At 40.1% G+C, this 16,308-nt stretch overlaps 2 protein-coding genes across 25 annotated transcripts in view; both read left to right on the top strand.

The window, feature by feature from the left end:
- LOC110957580 (receptor-type tyrosine-protein phosphatase F) overlaps window positions 1-9,311 on the top strand; it is a 185,782-nt gene extending 176,471 nt beyond the window's left edge. For all 24 annotated transcript variants that reach the window (XM_051953723.1, XM_051953727.1, XM_051953722.1 and 21 more), the window contains 5 exons: window positions 1,780-1,906; window positions 4,598-4,723; window positions 5,971-6,125; window positions 6,393-6,528; window positions 7,361-9,311. In XM_051953723.1, coding sequence (XP_051809683.1) covers window positions 1,780-1,906; window positions 4,598-4,723; window positions 5,971-6,125; window positions 6,393-6,528; window positions 7,361-7,429 — 613 coding nt within the window. In that variant the 3' untranslated portion in view covers window positions 7,430-9,311. The remainder of the gene's footprint in view (window positions 1-1,779; window positions 1,907-4,597; window positions 4,724-5,970; window positions 6,126-6,392; window positions 6,529-7,360) is intronic.
- A 5,670-nt stretch (window positions 9,312-14,981) lies between these two features.
- On the top strand, window positions 14,982-16,136 carry LOC110957593 (la-related protein 6-like). Its single transcript, XM_022203695.2, has 2 exons — window positions 14,982-15,179; window positions 15,263-16,136. The coding sequence occupies exons 1-2, from the start codon at window positions 14,982-14,984 to the stop codon at window positions 15,977-15,979; spliced, it is 915 nt and encodes a 304-aa protein (XP_022059387.2). The 3' UTR covers window positions 15,980-16,136.
- Window positions 16,137-16,308: the final 172 nt, after the last annotated feature.

Genomic DNA, 16,308 nt, shown 5'->3' with positions numbered 1-16,308 from the left:
TTAGGGCTAGGGTAAGGGTTAGGGGTTAGATATGAATGGGAGTCAGTGGTAGATCCCCACAAGGATAGGAAAACTGTGTGTGTGTGTGTGTGTGTGTGTGTGTGTGTGGGTGTGTGGGTGGGTGCGTGGGTGGGTGGGTGAGTGTGTGCGTGTACAATTATACATGTGTTTGTGTGTTGGATTACTCAGCCCTGTCTGTCTGATGATCAGCGTGCTGCTGCCACCTGCTGTTTGACAAAAGCACTACTTAGCTGGACCAAAGTCACGTAGGACACCAGTACAGCTCTGGCACCTCAGTGGATGAGCTCATCTCTAGTTTTGTGAGCATATCGAGCGCTCTCTCTAGTTCTGTGTTTTGTTACAGGAAGGATGAAGAAGGCCTCTATATAGGCTAAAATTGCTCTGGGATGATCATAGCAACCATGAATTATTCACCATATACATTAGATGGGCAGGAATTTGCTTTGTTGATATTGTCACAAATTCAGTGTATACACTACCAGTCAAAAGTTTGGGGTCACCCAGACAATTTCACATTTTCCATGAAAACTCACACCTTTGTTCTTGGACTAACATAATTACACAAGGGTTTCCTAATCATCAATTCGCCTTTCAACACCATTAGCTAACACAATGTAGCATTAAAACACAAGGAGTGATGGTTGCTGGAAATGTTCCTTTGTACCTCTATGTAGATATTCCATTAAAAATCAGCTGTTTCCAGCTAGAACAGTCATTTACCGCATTAGCAATGTCCAGACTGTATTTCGTATTCATTTAATGTTATCTTCACTGAAAAAAATGCTTTTCCTTCAAAAATAAGGACATTTCGAAGTGACCCCAAACTTTTAAATGGGAGTGTATGTTTCAGTATGGAGCATTAAACTCTCACAAAATGGAATGCTTTTGAACAGGATGTTTTCGTGAGTTTTTGATCACTTTTATTTCATATCATTTTAATACATATTTCTTTATATTTACATTTCCACCAAATATGTTGTTATTTTAGAAAAAAAAAGTGGATTTGTAGGAAACTCTTCAGCAACAGATTCATTTTTTATTTAAAGAAGTTTAGGTCTGAATATGTATGAGATCTTGAGTCATCAGATTGAGGGTGTATATTAAGCTTTTTCTAACCACTCCACAACAACACAACTACTTTATCATTTACTCTTTTATGTTTTATTGCTTTGTGATAAGCTTTAAAATGCCAGCCAGGGTTCTCGCCAGCGTATTTCAGCGTAACGGGTCGTTACGCTGTCGTAACGGCCCGTTACGCTGTCGTACCGGGCCATTACGCTGTCAGTTTAAAAGATTATGCTGTGATTAGGGCCGCTACGCTGTTATTTTGACAGATAACGCCATGTGCGTTTGTTTTTATCGACTGGGTGCCTATCTAGGTTAATTTATGTCTCCCCACCTCAGCCGTAGTTTCCTGTCGATTGACCCGTTCCCGTCTAAAATTAAGAGTCACTTCCAATCTTGGGGTTACAATTAGCCTGTCTCGGTTGTTTCCGTGATGCCATGTATGGTGAATAGTGACCTAAATCACGAGCATTTGGAGCATCTGCGTGACGCTCATTGGCTGACATCTGGGCCGGCCGCTTGTGAGATTTAATGAAGGCTATTGCGCAAGCGCATGTGCGTGTGGGAGGACCTGCCGTTACGCTGTAAAAAAATCCTGGTGAGAACCCTGCCAGCTGTAAAAGCATCATGAGGTTAATAATTGTTACATGTAATATTTAACCTCTGCCCCCTCTGTGTGAATTTGTTTTTCAGACAGCAGAAAGCCTACCTGGCCACACAGGGCCCCCTGGCTGAGACCACTGAGGACTTCTGGAGGATGCTGTGGGAGCACAACTCCACTATTGTTGTCATGCTGACCAAGCTACGAGAGATGGGCCGGGTAATACATTAACAAATACTGAACATAAGTAGAAGCAGCACCTGTAAGGTCACGGGACCATTTCATGGGGTGATAACTGAGTCAGTTCAGCTAAGCTGCTGTATCACATTGCTCAAATATTAATTCATTCCAAACCTGAACAATAACCACAGTTGAAAATTAACTTCCTTATCATGGTGACTGGAATTCATGTCAGCTGAACCAAATATGCTGCTGTCTCATATTTGTCGGTGATTGGTGGCATTCCAAACATACTGATAATTTCCTCACGGTCGAAATGTATTACACTTTTTGACAAGGACAAAAAATGTAGATTTTAAAGGGGGAATCATATTGTCTTTCTTGCTGATGGAGTTACCAGTCTAGAAAGTGCTGAATTACAATCTGAAGACAGGTGATTTAGCCGAGACACAACACTACAAACAAAGAGAAACAGCCAGCCTGAGTCAGAAGTCAGAAGTAACTTCCTGGATTCTCCCTCAGTTTGCCTTTTATTCCAGCTAGGGACATTTTTTGCATATCATACCCCTTTGACAAAAAGGTTGAAGAAGATGGATTTTTTTATGTTTTGTGGAGCTAAAATAATCAACCGTTGGCTCCATCTTCAGATTTAGGGGACAGATGGGAGAGTGATGTTTATGGTCACACCCAGCTTTTAATATGTTAGCAAAAAATGCATTTCCCAAAACTTCAGTCTACTCCTTTTTACTGTTCCTATTGTGAATTTGAATAAACCTATAATATCATCACCTAAACAGTTTTTTACATTATGCAGGTAATTCTGACAGCACTCAGCTGCATTTTGCAGCTTTTATTGCCCTCTGAGAAATAATCGCAGCTGATGAGAAGAAAAGCTCTCATGCACATCATCACTATAGTGAAGACCAAAAACAAATTATGTAAATATTTTGTCACCTATCATGAATCAGACAATATTTCAAAACTGCAGATTAGTCTGTTGAGATTTTGTTGTATAAGCAGAAATATTCATATGACTCAAAATGACTAATAACGTACAGTAAGCCATACTAAAATTATCGTTCTGATGTACGCCAGGAAGTCGTTATGTACAGTCATTTTTCCTCTGAATGTACACTGCTCAAAAAAATTAAAGGAACACTTTTTAATCTAAGTACTGCATCAAGTCAAACATATGGGATACTGATATGGTCAAGTAAGTAACAGAGGTGGTTTTTAGTCAGTTTCAGCTGCTTTGGTGTTCATGAAATTAACAACGGGTGCACTAGAGAGGGGTAACAATGAGACAACCCCCAAAACAGGAATGACTTTACAGGTGAAGGCCACTGACATTTTTTTCCTTCCTAATGTTTTCTGACTGTTTTTCACTAGTTTTGCATTTGGCTAGGGTCAGAGTCCCTTCTGGTAGCATGAGGTGATACCTGGACCCTACAGAGGTTCCACAGACAGTCCAACTCCTCCAGGATGCCACATCAGTGTGTGCCATTGCCAGAAGGTTTGCTGTGTCTCCCAGCACAGTCTCAACAGCATGGAGTAGATTCCAGGAGACAGGCATTTCGTCTAGGAGACCTGGACAGGACTGTAGAAGGTCCTTAACCCATCAGCAGATATCTGCTCCTTTGTTCATGGAGGAACAGAATGAACACTGCAATAGCTCTACAAAATGAGCTCCAGCAGACCACTGATGTGAATGTCTCTGACCAAACAATCAGAAAGAGATGTAATGAGGGTAGTCTGAGGGCCCGACGTCCTATAGTGGGCCCTGTGCTCACTGACTGGCACCGTGGAGCTCAGCTGGCATTTGCCATAAAACGCAGGAATTTGCAAGTCCACCACTGGTGCCCTGTGCTTTTCACAGATGAGAGCAGGTTCACCCTGAGCACATGTGACAGGCATGAAAGGGTCTGGAGAAGCCGTGGAGAATGTTATTCTGCCTGTAACATTGTTCAGTGTGACCGGTTTGGTGGTGGGTCAGTGATGGTCTGGGGAGGCATATCCATGGAGGGACACACAGACCTCTACAGGCTGGACAATGGCACTCTGACTGCCATTAGGTATCAGGATGAAATCCTTGGACCCATTGTCAGACCCTACATTGGTGCAGTGGTCCTGGATTCCTTCTGGTGCACGACAATGCCCAGTCTTATGTGGTAAGAGAACTCATGCAGTTCCTGGAGGATAAAGGAACTGATACCATTAGCTGGCCCCCATGCTCACCTGACCTGAATCCAATAGAGCACCTTTGGAACATTATGTTTTGTTCCATCTGACACCATCAGGTTGCTCCTCAGACTGTCCAGGAGCTCAGTGATGCCCTGGTCCAGTTCTGGGAGGAGATACCCCAGGACACCATCTGTCGTCTCATTCAGAGCTTGTCCCGACATCGTCAGTCATGCATACAAGCACATGGAGGCCATACAAACTACTGAATACCATTTTGAGTTTTGAGTTTTTCAGTTTGATTTTGGGGTATCTTGAATTTAGCCCTCTTGGGAGTTGATAATCTTCATTTCCATCAAACAATGTGGCATCTTTTCATTCCTAACACATTATCCAGTCCATATCAATGTAAATATCCAGTTTGTTTTTTCCCCCACATTGAAATATGATGTTTTTAAAAAGTGTTACCTTAATTTTTTTGAGCAGTGTATTTAGAAAAAGATTCTTCAACTTTTAAGTGCTGAAAATTTCCACCTCTTTATTCTCTTGCAGGAGAAGTGCCATCAGTACTGGCCAGCAGAGCGTTCAGCCAGGTACCAGTACTTTGTGGTGGATCCGATGGCTGAGTACAATATGCCTCAGTACATCCTCAGAGAGTTTAAAGTCACAGATGCCAGGGTATGTTGGGTTCACTCTGAGTGTGAAAATCTGTGGGTTTGGCCCTGCGATTGTGCCGATGTGTATGCTGGTGTGAGGGATGGATTTGGAGTGAGGATTGATGGACATTTTACACAAATACAATCATCCAACCCAAATACAACCTTCAATTTTAGGTTTTCATACAAACGCTGACAGTTGCGCCTAGTGTTAAGAATTATCCCGACTATGATTTCAAGGTAGAGATGATCAGAACGCATCCCGTGTTATTTTATCTGACAGGTTGACATCAAGTGAATGCGCCATCAAACGTGTTTACCCGGATTTAGCAACTGTATGCTTCCTCTATGGATTGTGTGCGTTTGTGGATGTGTGCATGCGCATGTGTGTTTCAAGATCACTGTGAAAACACGCAAAAAGCATAGCCCTCCGTCCCTGAGGGCCAGTGCTGGAACTCACTGTGATGCAGGAGTTTCAATGAGCTATAAATACACTTTACTGTCTTCTGAAGGCTCACAACACAGCAGCACTCTAATCCCACGTTCACTCTTTCTTTAATGTGTGTGTGTGTGTGTGTGTGTGTGTGTGTGTGTGTGTGTGTGTGTGTGTGTGTGTGTGTGTGTGTGTGTGTGTGTGTGTGTGTGTGTGTGTGTGTGTGTGTGTGTGTGTGTGTGTGTGCGCACGCATATATGTGTGTGTCATCTTCAGTACAGCTTCTGGGCCTGATTATTTGGCAAAATGTGTATTTTGCTTTGTGAATTTGCTTTACAGTTGTGTGTACACAGGGTGTCTATGCAAAACAGACTGGACCTGCTTGCTTTAGATAATCCAATATGAATAAATGATTGAATAAATGTTCACTGAGTGATGTGTTTAGAAATACTCCAGGTATGCACACAAAAAAATTGAATTTACACATGCTGATACCACAGTGCTGTGGGGTATGTGACTCCATGTTGAGTATGTTGAGAATTCTATCTATCTATCTATCTATCTATCTATCCATCCTAGTTATTGAGAGTCACATCCATGCGGGTTTTTATCTATCCAGGTCATTAGCTTTACATGATTACTTGACTGCAGTTTACAAGCAGCAGGATGATTGGTACTTGTAAACCTCAACCTGAGACCCTCTGCTGGGGTGTTTCCTGTTTAGTTCACATACAGATTCAAAGCACAGAGAGATCTGTGAAGCGCAAGCTGCAAAGTCTTATCTAGTCATTGGGCCTCCTAAATGTACTAAACCTGATAATTTACTACCCCTTCAGGATGGACAGTCCAGAACAATCCGCCAGTTCCAGTTCACTGACTGGCCCGAGCAAGGAGTGCCAAAAACCGGAGAAGGTTTCATTGATTTCATTGGACAAGTGCACAAAACCAAGGAACAATTTGGACAGGATGGACCAATCACTGTACACTGCAGGTAAGGAGCAACACATGGCACAGGTTAGGCATGAATTAGAAGATCTTTTTCTTTAAAGATTGTGCTTTTACCAATTTAGTAAGCCAAAAATAATAATGCATATATGTAGAATAAAAACGAAAATGAATAAAGTGTACATTCCAGGTGCTTCCTATTCACCAGTGAATTTTAATTTTGGACATTGTGATTTTTGAAAAGTGAGTCAGTCTGAACATCCAGACTGCTGATGTAATAATAAATATCTCCGTGTGTCCGTGTGCTTTCCAGTGCCGGGGTAGGCAGGACCGGAGTCTTCATCACCCTCAGCATTGTACTGGAGAGGATGAGGTACGAAGGTGTGGTCGACCTCTTCCAGACAGTGAAGACGCTTCGCACACAGCGGCCTGCCATGGTGCAGACCGAGGTAAGGGGGACATGCTGATGAGCATATTGTTCAGACTTTAAATCCCTCAGTGACAGGATGGTTTTTGAAAATAAGTATTGTATATTTTTGTGATATAAAGTTGACGTTATCTAAAGTGTCATTTTGAGGGCTCCACAAAAATAAAGACTCAGTGACAAATCCTTTTTTAATGGAGGTGGTAAAGGTGCACTAGAAAACCTACAGCAGACTCATCTGGTGCTATCACATTTAAGGAATGATAAGTACAAAACGTAACAGGGAAAGCATATTAAAAACAAGTCATTGCATCAGTTCAACTTAGTTCTTAAACATTTTAAGATTTAAAAACAATGGCAAGTGTTTGATTTTTACTAACGTAGAGGCAAGTGCTCCAAAGTACAGCAGCTAGTTATAAGTCATGACTAATTGGTTAACAGATTTTGTTTTTTGCACAGTTTTGTAGGTTTTTAACCATAATTTTTTAATCACTCAGGTAAATGCATATCATAAGACTGTAGGGCCTGCATCTCAATATTTAAGCTTGTTCGGTAAATTCTTAACTCCAGTCTCATTTAGCAACAGGAAATCACTTTAGCTTAGCATCTGCTGTTTTAAATGTGCTAAACTATAATGAATAACTTTGACTAAATCTTTGACATGCAAAAACAGTCACTTTATTACTTGTTTCACATGAATACAGTATAGTAGCTTCATGCTTGTGTTTGCACCAACACAATGATGGTAAATTCAATACTTGTAAATATGTTATTAACTGGACTTTATAATAGTTACATAAGATTAAGAAGGAAAGAGAAGGAACACGGTTTTCTCATTGCCTTTTTCTTGTCTTCAGGACCAGTACCAGTTGTGCTACAGGGCAGCATTGGAGTACCTGGGGAGCTTTGACCACTATGCAACGTAACCACTCCCACCGAACAGTTTCCCTGGTCAAACCTCTCAGGAGTGTGCCAAGTGTCCCATCTCCGCTGCCATCCACTCACCCCCTAAAACCCAACCCCTCGCAGCTACCGGAGGGGTGGCGAAAGGGACGAGCTTGCAGACCCGTTCAATCACAGAGATATACGCAGAGTTAACCAACCTCGTGAGATTTTGCTTTAAAATTGATAAGTGAAACAATACAGTGACTATGACAAACATGACAACTCTTGTACAGATCCGACAGGGCAGACTGGCAATTTGCCTCTCTGCTCTGTCGAAGCCAAACCTCCCTGATTGTCAAAGGCTACTGGTAGCACTAAGAGAGCATTCTCTTTGTTTTCTTTTTTTATTAAATTTATTGTCTATATTATGATTTATTATGTCAAATATTTTTGTTTAGTATACCTTTTTGTTGTTTTTAATAATCATTGTAATATCAGACATTTCTTCTGTCTTAAACTGCCCAGTCTTGGGCGTGCATTATTTTCATAATCATTTCTAGGGGACTTTAGCACAAGGGGCATGTATTTTTAACATGTTTCTAGACACTAATACAGGAGGACCACTGTTCTCTGAGCTGCTGTCAGATTTCTTTTGTCACTTGACATTATTGTTTTATTCATTTTATGTGTCATAAACATTGTTTTTGGTCTTACTCAGTTCAGGAACTCAAATTGCCTTTTCACTTGCCGTTTGTGATTAAAAACACAAAAAAAATCAATGTTGCGAAAATTGATTTCAGAGCACAGACTGGCTGTAGTTGTCCTTCTGTAAACGTGGTAGCTAACAAACACAAGTGAATTACCTAACAAGAGACTAAATCACAAATGTACAGAAATGGAAAGCACATTTTTTCTACGTTTCTTTGTTCTTGTTTTGTTTTGTTTTGTTTTTCATCAGAAGCCTATGGCATTGAGGCCTTCATTGCTCCACAGCGGAGAACTTACCTGAGGAAAACAGACTTTTATACCCAAAGGGTAGATGACAGACAACAAACTCCCAATCTCGGAATATAGACGCTCTTCAAGTCCCTCCCATCTCCTCGCTTGCCATTAGCCTGGTCTGTTTACTGGAGTGGAACCAGACAGACCGAAAGGAGCAGAAGTGGTTGGTATAGGCTGGAGCAGAGCCATCACCGTTGGTACCTGTACAGAATCAACCATTCCTACCAGAGGGAAAGAGACTCAGCCCACTGGACTGAAACCTGATATTATTTTATACAGAAATAGAATTATAAATATATATATATATATATATATATATATATATATACACACACACACACATATATATATATATAATTATGACTGATTATATATATGTACAATTACACATAGATATATACACAGTTTCAAAAGTATATTGTTATAAAGGAATTATTCTGCTGACCTACCTAGAGACACTGCAGAGAGCCTGCTGTCCTAGCGTGTGTATTAATGAAAACACCATTGTATCTACTGCATTACCATAGTAACCTAGACAGCTGGTTGTCTGACTAAGGAACGACAGCACAACCCCCAACCCCACTCATCCAAATGGACGACTCCTCACTCAGCACAGGCCGTCGTACCACTAAAGCACACATCTTGTCCCACACAAACGAGGGAGAGAGAAGCGTCTGATCCAAGAGGCCTAAGCATTGTAGTGGCGGTGAGAGGGAGGGGGGACTTGAAAACGGTGGCAAAAAAACAAAAATGTTCATTTTTACCTTGTGAATGCTTAGTGCTGTAGGGGTTCGATCTGTTGTACACACAGTCTGTTTTCTATTTGTTGATAAAGAACTGGAATTTAAAAAGAAACTGTTAATGAAAAAGATAAAAACATTGATGTTAATAAAGTTAAATAATTGGGTTTTTGTACAAAGACTGGCCTATGATTCTTCGTTTCTTGATCATCCAGTTTACTAAATGTGACTCATAAATTCTTACACCTTCAAGTTTGCTCTTTTGCTTTTCACCTGGAGGAGCACCTGGGACTGTCTGCTTTATCTCCTGCTGAGAATGCTGCCGCTTGTTCTGCCCAAACTATTTCCTGATGAAGGATCGCTATAGTTTTGGTTCATTATCAGGTTTCCTTTGTTTCGAGGCATTTCTTAGAGCTTCTTGTTGAGGCACTTGAAGTCTTTGTTTTTGTAACTGTCTGAAAGATTCCAATTATTTAAAAAAGCTGTCCCCAGGGTTTTTTTTAATCAGCTTCTTCTTTAATCAACTCGTGCAGTCATACTTATGGGATTACACTGTTACTTGCCAATACAGACAGAATGATCATAATTCCAGGCCCTCCTGCCAGTTTTTCCAGGATTTTCAACCACTCTTACAGTCTTCAACACAGGCCCATAAATATTTGGACATTGACACAATTTTAAGCATTTCGGCTCTGTACACCACTACAATGGATTTAAAAAGAAACAATCAAAATGTGCTCAAAGTACATACTTTCAGCTTTAATTTGAGAGTATTCTCATTCACCACCATGTTTTACTGTAGGGATTGTATTGGGCAGGTGATGAGCAGTGCCTGGTTTTCTCCACACATACCACTTAGAATTAACACCAAAAAGTTCAATCTTGGTCTCATCAGACCAGAGAATCTTATATCTCATAGTCTGGGAGTCCTTCATGTGTTTTTGGCAAACTCTATGTGGGCTTTTCATGTGTCTTGCACTGAGGAGAGGCTTCCGTCGGGCCACTCTGCCATAAAGCCCCGACTGGTGGAGGGCTGGCAGTGATAGTTGACTTTGTGGCACTTTCTCCTATCTCTGGAGCTCAGCCACAGTGATCTTTGGGTTCTTCTTTACCTCTCTCATCAAGGCTCTTCTCCCACGACTGCTCGGTTTGGCGGGACGGCCAGGTCTAGGAAGAGTTGTGGTCGCCCAAACTTCTTTCCATTTGAGGATTATGGAGGCCACTGTGCTCTTAGGAACCTTGAGTGCTGCAGAAATTCTTTTGTAACCTTGGCCAGATCTGTGCCTTGCCACAATTCTGTCTCTGAGCTCCTTGAGCAGTTCCTTCCACCTCATGATTCTCATTTGCTCTGACATGCACTGTGAGCTGTAAGGTCTTATATAGACAGGTGTGTGCCTTTCCTAATCAAAGTCCAATCAGTTTAATTAAACACAGCTGGATTCCAATAAAGAAGCAGAACCATCTCGAGGAGGATCAGAAGAAATGGATAGCATGTGAGTGAAATATGAATGTCGCTGCAAAGGGTCTGAATACTTCTGACCATGTGATATTTCAGTTTTTCTTTTTTAATACATTTGCAAAAAATTCTACATTTCTGTTTTTTCTGTCAAGATGGGATGCTGAGTGTACATTAATGAGAAATAAAATGAACTTTTTTGACTTTAGCAAATCGCTGCAATGACACAGAGAGAGAAAATTTCAAGGGGTCTGAATATTTTTCCATACCCACTGTATGTGTTTATTCACTGATTTACAAGGAGCAGATAAAAGGTCTAGAGTTCAAGTGTGGTATTTGCATTTGGAATCTGGTGAGGTCAACTCTCAATATGAAGTCCAAAGAGCTGTCACTATCAGTGAAGCAAGCCATCATTAGGCTGAAAAATCAAAACAAACCCATCAGAAGATAGTAAAAAACATTAGGGTGTGGTCAGATCAACTGTGTGGTACATTCTTAAAAAGAAAGAATGCCCTGGTGAGCTCAGCGACACCAAAAAGACCCAGAGACCACAGAAACAAGTGTGGTGGATGACAGAAGAATCCTTTATCTAGTGAAGAAAAACCCTTCATAACGGTTGGCCAGATCAAGAACATTCTCCAGGAGGTAAAGTCAACAGTTAAAAGAAGACTTCACCAGAGTGAAACAGAGGTTTCACCACAAGGTTGTTTGGTGAGCCTCAAAAACAGGATAGTCAGATTAGAGTTTGTCAAAAAAAAAAAAAAAAAAAAACGTAAAAGAGCCTGTGCTGAACAATATCCTATACAATATCCAATAGACGGATGAGACAAAGATCATCTTGTACCAGAATGATGAAGAGTCTGGAGAAGGGAAGAACTGCTCAAGATCCAAAAACAATCACTTCATCAGTGAAGCATGGTGGTGGTACTATCATGGCGTGGGCATGTATGGCTGTCGATGGAAACTGTTCTCTTATATTTATTAGAGATGTGACCGCTGACAAAGCAGCAGGACGAATTCTTAAAGTGTTTTAGGCAATATTATCTGGTCATAATCAGCCAATGCTTCAGAACTCATTGGACAGTGCTTCACGGTGCAGATGGACAATGAACCTGAAACATACTGCAAAAGCAACCTAAGGTATTTTAAGGCAGAAGAAGTGAATGTTCTGCAATGCCTAGTCAATCACTTGGCCTGAGTCCCACTGAGCTCCATTTCACTTGCTGAAGACAAGCTGAAGGTAAAATGTCCCAAAACCAGCAGGAAGAGAGGACAGCAGCAGTAGAGCCTGGCAGAGTATAACCAGGGACCAAACCCAGTGTCTGGTGATGTCTATTGGTTCCAGACTTCAAACTGTCATTGATTGCAAAGGATTTGCAACCAAATATTAAAAGTGGCAATCTGATTAATAATTATGTTTGTCAGTTTGTCCAATTACTTGTGGTTCCTTCAAAGGCGGTGGGCACATCTAAAATGTGTTTTAATTCCTTCACTGTTTACCTGATTTGGATGTAAATACCCTTAAATGGAAGCTGAAAGTCTGCACTTACAGCACATCTTGATTGTTTCATTTCAGATCCATTGTGGTGGTGTATAGAGTTTAAATGCTGAAAATTGTGTCCATGTCCAACTATTTATTGACCTGATTGTACCGCCATGGCCCAATCAGAGCTTGACAGATTCATCAATCACAACCTGATGATTGTTTTGGGATTGCTTGCTTATGTTGCTATGGAAACCACATCTATAAATATTTTTCAGAGAATGTCTTGCACACTATTATCTTTGCCAAATACAGAACTGTTTCTGGCAAAATCATTTTAACTCAAGGACCCAGTAGTAGCTTCTTTTAGACTGCTTCCTTTCAGCTACATGTCAGTCTTCAGCGGCAGATGGAGTCTGTTCAGTCGACTAATTATTCCGGTTGGCGATACAAGACTGATAGATCACAAATGAGTGAAATATTGAGCATTTATTACATAAGGAGTAGAGAACGGGGGAAACGTCAGACAGCCTGTGTGTTGTTTGTCTGCGGTCCTGTGTTTGGTTTGGAGGGGGCAGAGTGCTGGTGAAAAAGATGATGTCTCATGCTTCCGTGGACTATTTAGAATCAAACAGTGAAAGAATATAGAGCTAGTTGTTTGCTTGTGTTTCCGCTCAGATACCACTATCCATATTTAGTGCACTATATTTACTTTGTCTACCTTTTTTGAGTGTCTGCATTCTCAAAAATTTCCACAATGGAAAAAAAAGTAGGCTGCATGGCAAAACCTCGCCATTCACAGTGTAATTCATCTTAGGATATGCCAGGATGTAAAATGATGTTGATTCATAACTGTCTGAGAGCTCAATTTACTGCTCACCTTGGAGAAATGTAGGGGATGAGTCACTCAGAGGGGTATTTCTTACACCAAATCCAATAAGAGATGCTGGGTTATTTGCTTATGTTGCCATGGAGACACCACTATCACACAAATTTGATCAAATCCACCAGCACTAGCATTAATGTTGAGTTTTTGAGTGTTGAACTCTCAAATACATAAAAATTATTTAAGCCTTTCATTTACTAATGTTTCAGTCTTCAGGTTAACTACATCCAGTCCCCTCAGTAACTTGCTCTGTTTGGTTCTCACCATACACCCACACAACCTGTTAAATCACTGCTTGTATCGAACAGGAAAACTATAGATGGGGATGACTGTTGCAGTGAAAAAGCCTCCAATGGTTTTGTATATACATCATGCACTGTAACAAATGCAAAGGATTAAAACTTGGATTCAGACAGTAAGTGATGGATATGTTGTTGCTGTCAGCATGCAGTAACAGTGACTTGCTGAGCAGGAAGGATTATATCAAGATGAAAGAACACAAACAGGATGCAAAGCTGGATGGTCATTTTATTGTATTGTTGTTGTTGTTGATGTTGCTTTTTACCTATGTGATGCTATGGATCCAATATTTAGGGTGAAACACACTGCAAAAACTCAAAATCGTACCAAGTCTATTTGTCATATTTTTAGTCAAAACGTGTCATCTCACTTGATTTAAGATAAATTCACTTAAGAAGTAACATTTCAGCAGGATGGAGGGACTTGTTTTAGGACGACGCATCTTAATTATCTTAAATCAAGCAATCTTGAAATTTTCTTGTTTTAACCCTCATGTCATCCTGCGGGTCAAATTGACCCGTTTTAAAGTTTAAAAATGTGAAAAAATATCTATATTTTCACAGTGAAAACTTCCACATTTTCAAAATTTTGGGGGAAAATTTTGAACATTTTTGGTCAAAAAAAGGAAATGTTTAAAAAAGGTTAAATGTTAAAAAAAATGTCTTTAAGAACATTCAGAAAAATGGATTTTGATTGATTTTTTCTAAATATTCTAAAAGAAAATATTTTTAAAAAACATTTTACTGATAAATATATAATCACTTTAGATATTTTTAGATTTTTTTGGAAGATTTTTATTCATTTTTTGAAAATATTTACAATTTTCATTTTTTTTTTTTTTTTTTTTTATTTCTTGCCAAATTTGGATATTTAAAAAAATAAAACTTTTAAGGGAAACTTTTAAGGAATTTTCTTCCTGAAGATTTTGCAAATTATTACAAATTTGCTGAATTTTTGGATTTTTTTCAGACAAGGCAACAATATTTTTTGGTGCTGTAAATGAGGACAACAGGAGGGTTAAGACACCTAAGCTTGACAATCCTGGTAAAATAGAGTTAAAAATAAGTTTTCCAGCTAATTTTAAGATCTCAATATTCTAAATATCATATCTTATTTCAAGAAATCTTACCAAGTCATTTTTCACTTGTTCTATTGGCAGATTTTTTCACTTATTTCAACGTAAAAGTTCTTTGAAATAAGTGTGGGTTTTTTTTCATGTTTTGAGAGGAGCATTTTTTGCACTGCAGTATCATGATTTTTTTTTGGTATAATAGTACTCAAAACTGTTTTGCAGAAATTCCCACCTATAAAGGTAGGCTTCTTTGTATTGGTGGATATACATTGTTTCTGTTGTGCAGAGTTGACTTTCAGTCAGTTGTTTTGGGCAGCAAGCAGTTTTAGAATTTTTTAGAATCGTTTTGAATGCAAGTGTACAATGTAAAATGTAGAATTTGGTTTTGACATTTTACAAAATGTTGTTTAGAATCCCTTAAGACCAACTGCCATCAGTGCTGTATGAAAGGTGCCCATGTGATTTTTTTTACTGTTAATATCATTTTTGTATATCCTGTTTGGTTTTTCTTGGGATCGGTCTTTATTTTACTAAGAAACTATAGCAAACAACAAGCTTAGTATGCTGTGTACATCATGAGTAATCCAAAGAGCTGAAAAGATATGTTTGACTAAACTACATGGTTGATTGTGGAGCATATCATGATGATGAGTTATGTTTTGTAGAGATGATGCACAAACTGCCCAAGATGATGAAAACTGTGAAGTTGGGTTGCTCTGCTTGAAGATTAAAAACATACTGGAGGATTTATTCTCTGACACTCACCTGGCAGAAGACGGATTTCTGCCGAAGCATGTGCAGAAGACCAAGCAAGGTTACGTCAGTCTCAAGCTTCTTACTTGTTTGAAAAATGTAAATAATATTTTCGTGGTTTTAGCACGATTTTGTGTGCTTTCTTTTGTGCTGACATTCCAGGTGTCCAATGTTTGTCACAGATAAAGGCCCTGACCAAAAACTGGGACATGACTCTAGTAGCAGCAACATACTCAGACCTTCTGGAAGTGAATGATGAATGCACCAAAGTGAGGCGCATAAAGCCGCTTCCACGGTGGCTGCTGTGCTCTCCCACCAGCAAACTCTTACTCACCTGGAATATTTTTGAGGACCAAAACAGAGAAGACGGAGCAGCCAGGGTCCCGGAGCATCCTTCACTCTCAGAAAGGGTCCTGCAAAGGTTCAGTATTTATGGCTCTGTTACTTCAGTTTGGATCCTGCATCCTGGTGAAGAGCTTCCCAGGGAGCTGCAGTGTTATGCAAAACGCCACAAAGAGCTTGGCCAGCATTTATGTGCGGTGGTAAAGTTTGATCGCTTGGAGGCAGTTCGTGAGGCCTTCAATGCCCTGAAAGCAGAAGAGGAGAAATCCAAAGGGAAGGGCATACATGTGGTGCCTTTGGGATTCAAGGCAACACATTACTTTAATGAAGACAAATTATCAGAAGAAAGCAGTGGAGACTACTTTATGGAGAACTCACCTTTTCAAGAACATCCACTAGAAAACTTCAAGGACTGCAAGGAACCATCTTCACCAGTTAAGGTTTCTGACAAAACTGGACGCACACATCCGCCCCAAACATCCTCAGATAACGCCATTTGGAGAACCTCTGACCAGATGTTCTCTAGCTGTGATGGCAAGTGTTTTTCTCTGGATTGAATCAGAGGTACAGTAAGATGAGCTGGTGCTCTGGAGACTATGGTAAAGAGAGTTCCCAGAGCCCGTGGGTGCTCAGGCACAAATTAGCAGCAGATGCTTTAAACCCAAAGGTGATGAGACACATGAACGCACCCTGGCTGATGCAAACAGTGCTGCGGCAGCCTTTCGACCCTGATGCCACTAAGGGTTTTCAGGGCAGAAGGAGTCTATGGCAGCAGAAGGAGATCAGACTCCCTTCCATGGAGCAAGATTAGCAAATTTGTGAAGCAGTATTTTTCAACAAAGATTTAAAAGCTGTGAAAGACAATAAAATAGCTTCTGCATTAAAC

Source organism: Acanthochromis polyacanthus, chromosome 9 (assembly GCF_021347895.1).
Source record: "Acanthochromis polyacanthus isolate Apoly-LR-REF ecotype Palm Island chromosome 9, KAUST_Apoly_ChrSc, whole genome shotgun sequence".
Taxonomy (NCBI): domain Eukaryota; kingdom Metazoa; phylum Chordata; class Actinopteri; family Pomacentridae; genus Acanthochromis; species Acanthochromis polyacanthus.
This window is presented reverse-complemented; position numbering and strand designations above follow the sequence as displayed.

Excerpts from the sequence above, each read along its gene's own strand:
- LOC110957593 (XM_022203695.2), top strand. The coding sequence starts at position 14,982 with ATGTTTTGTAGAGATGATGCACAAACTGCCCAAGATGATGAAAACTGT. Across the intron at positions 15,180-15,262 it reads TTCTTACTTGTTTGAAAAAT|ATAAAGGCCCTGACCAAAAA; the intron begins GTAAATAATATT and ends TGTTTGTCACAG.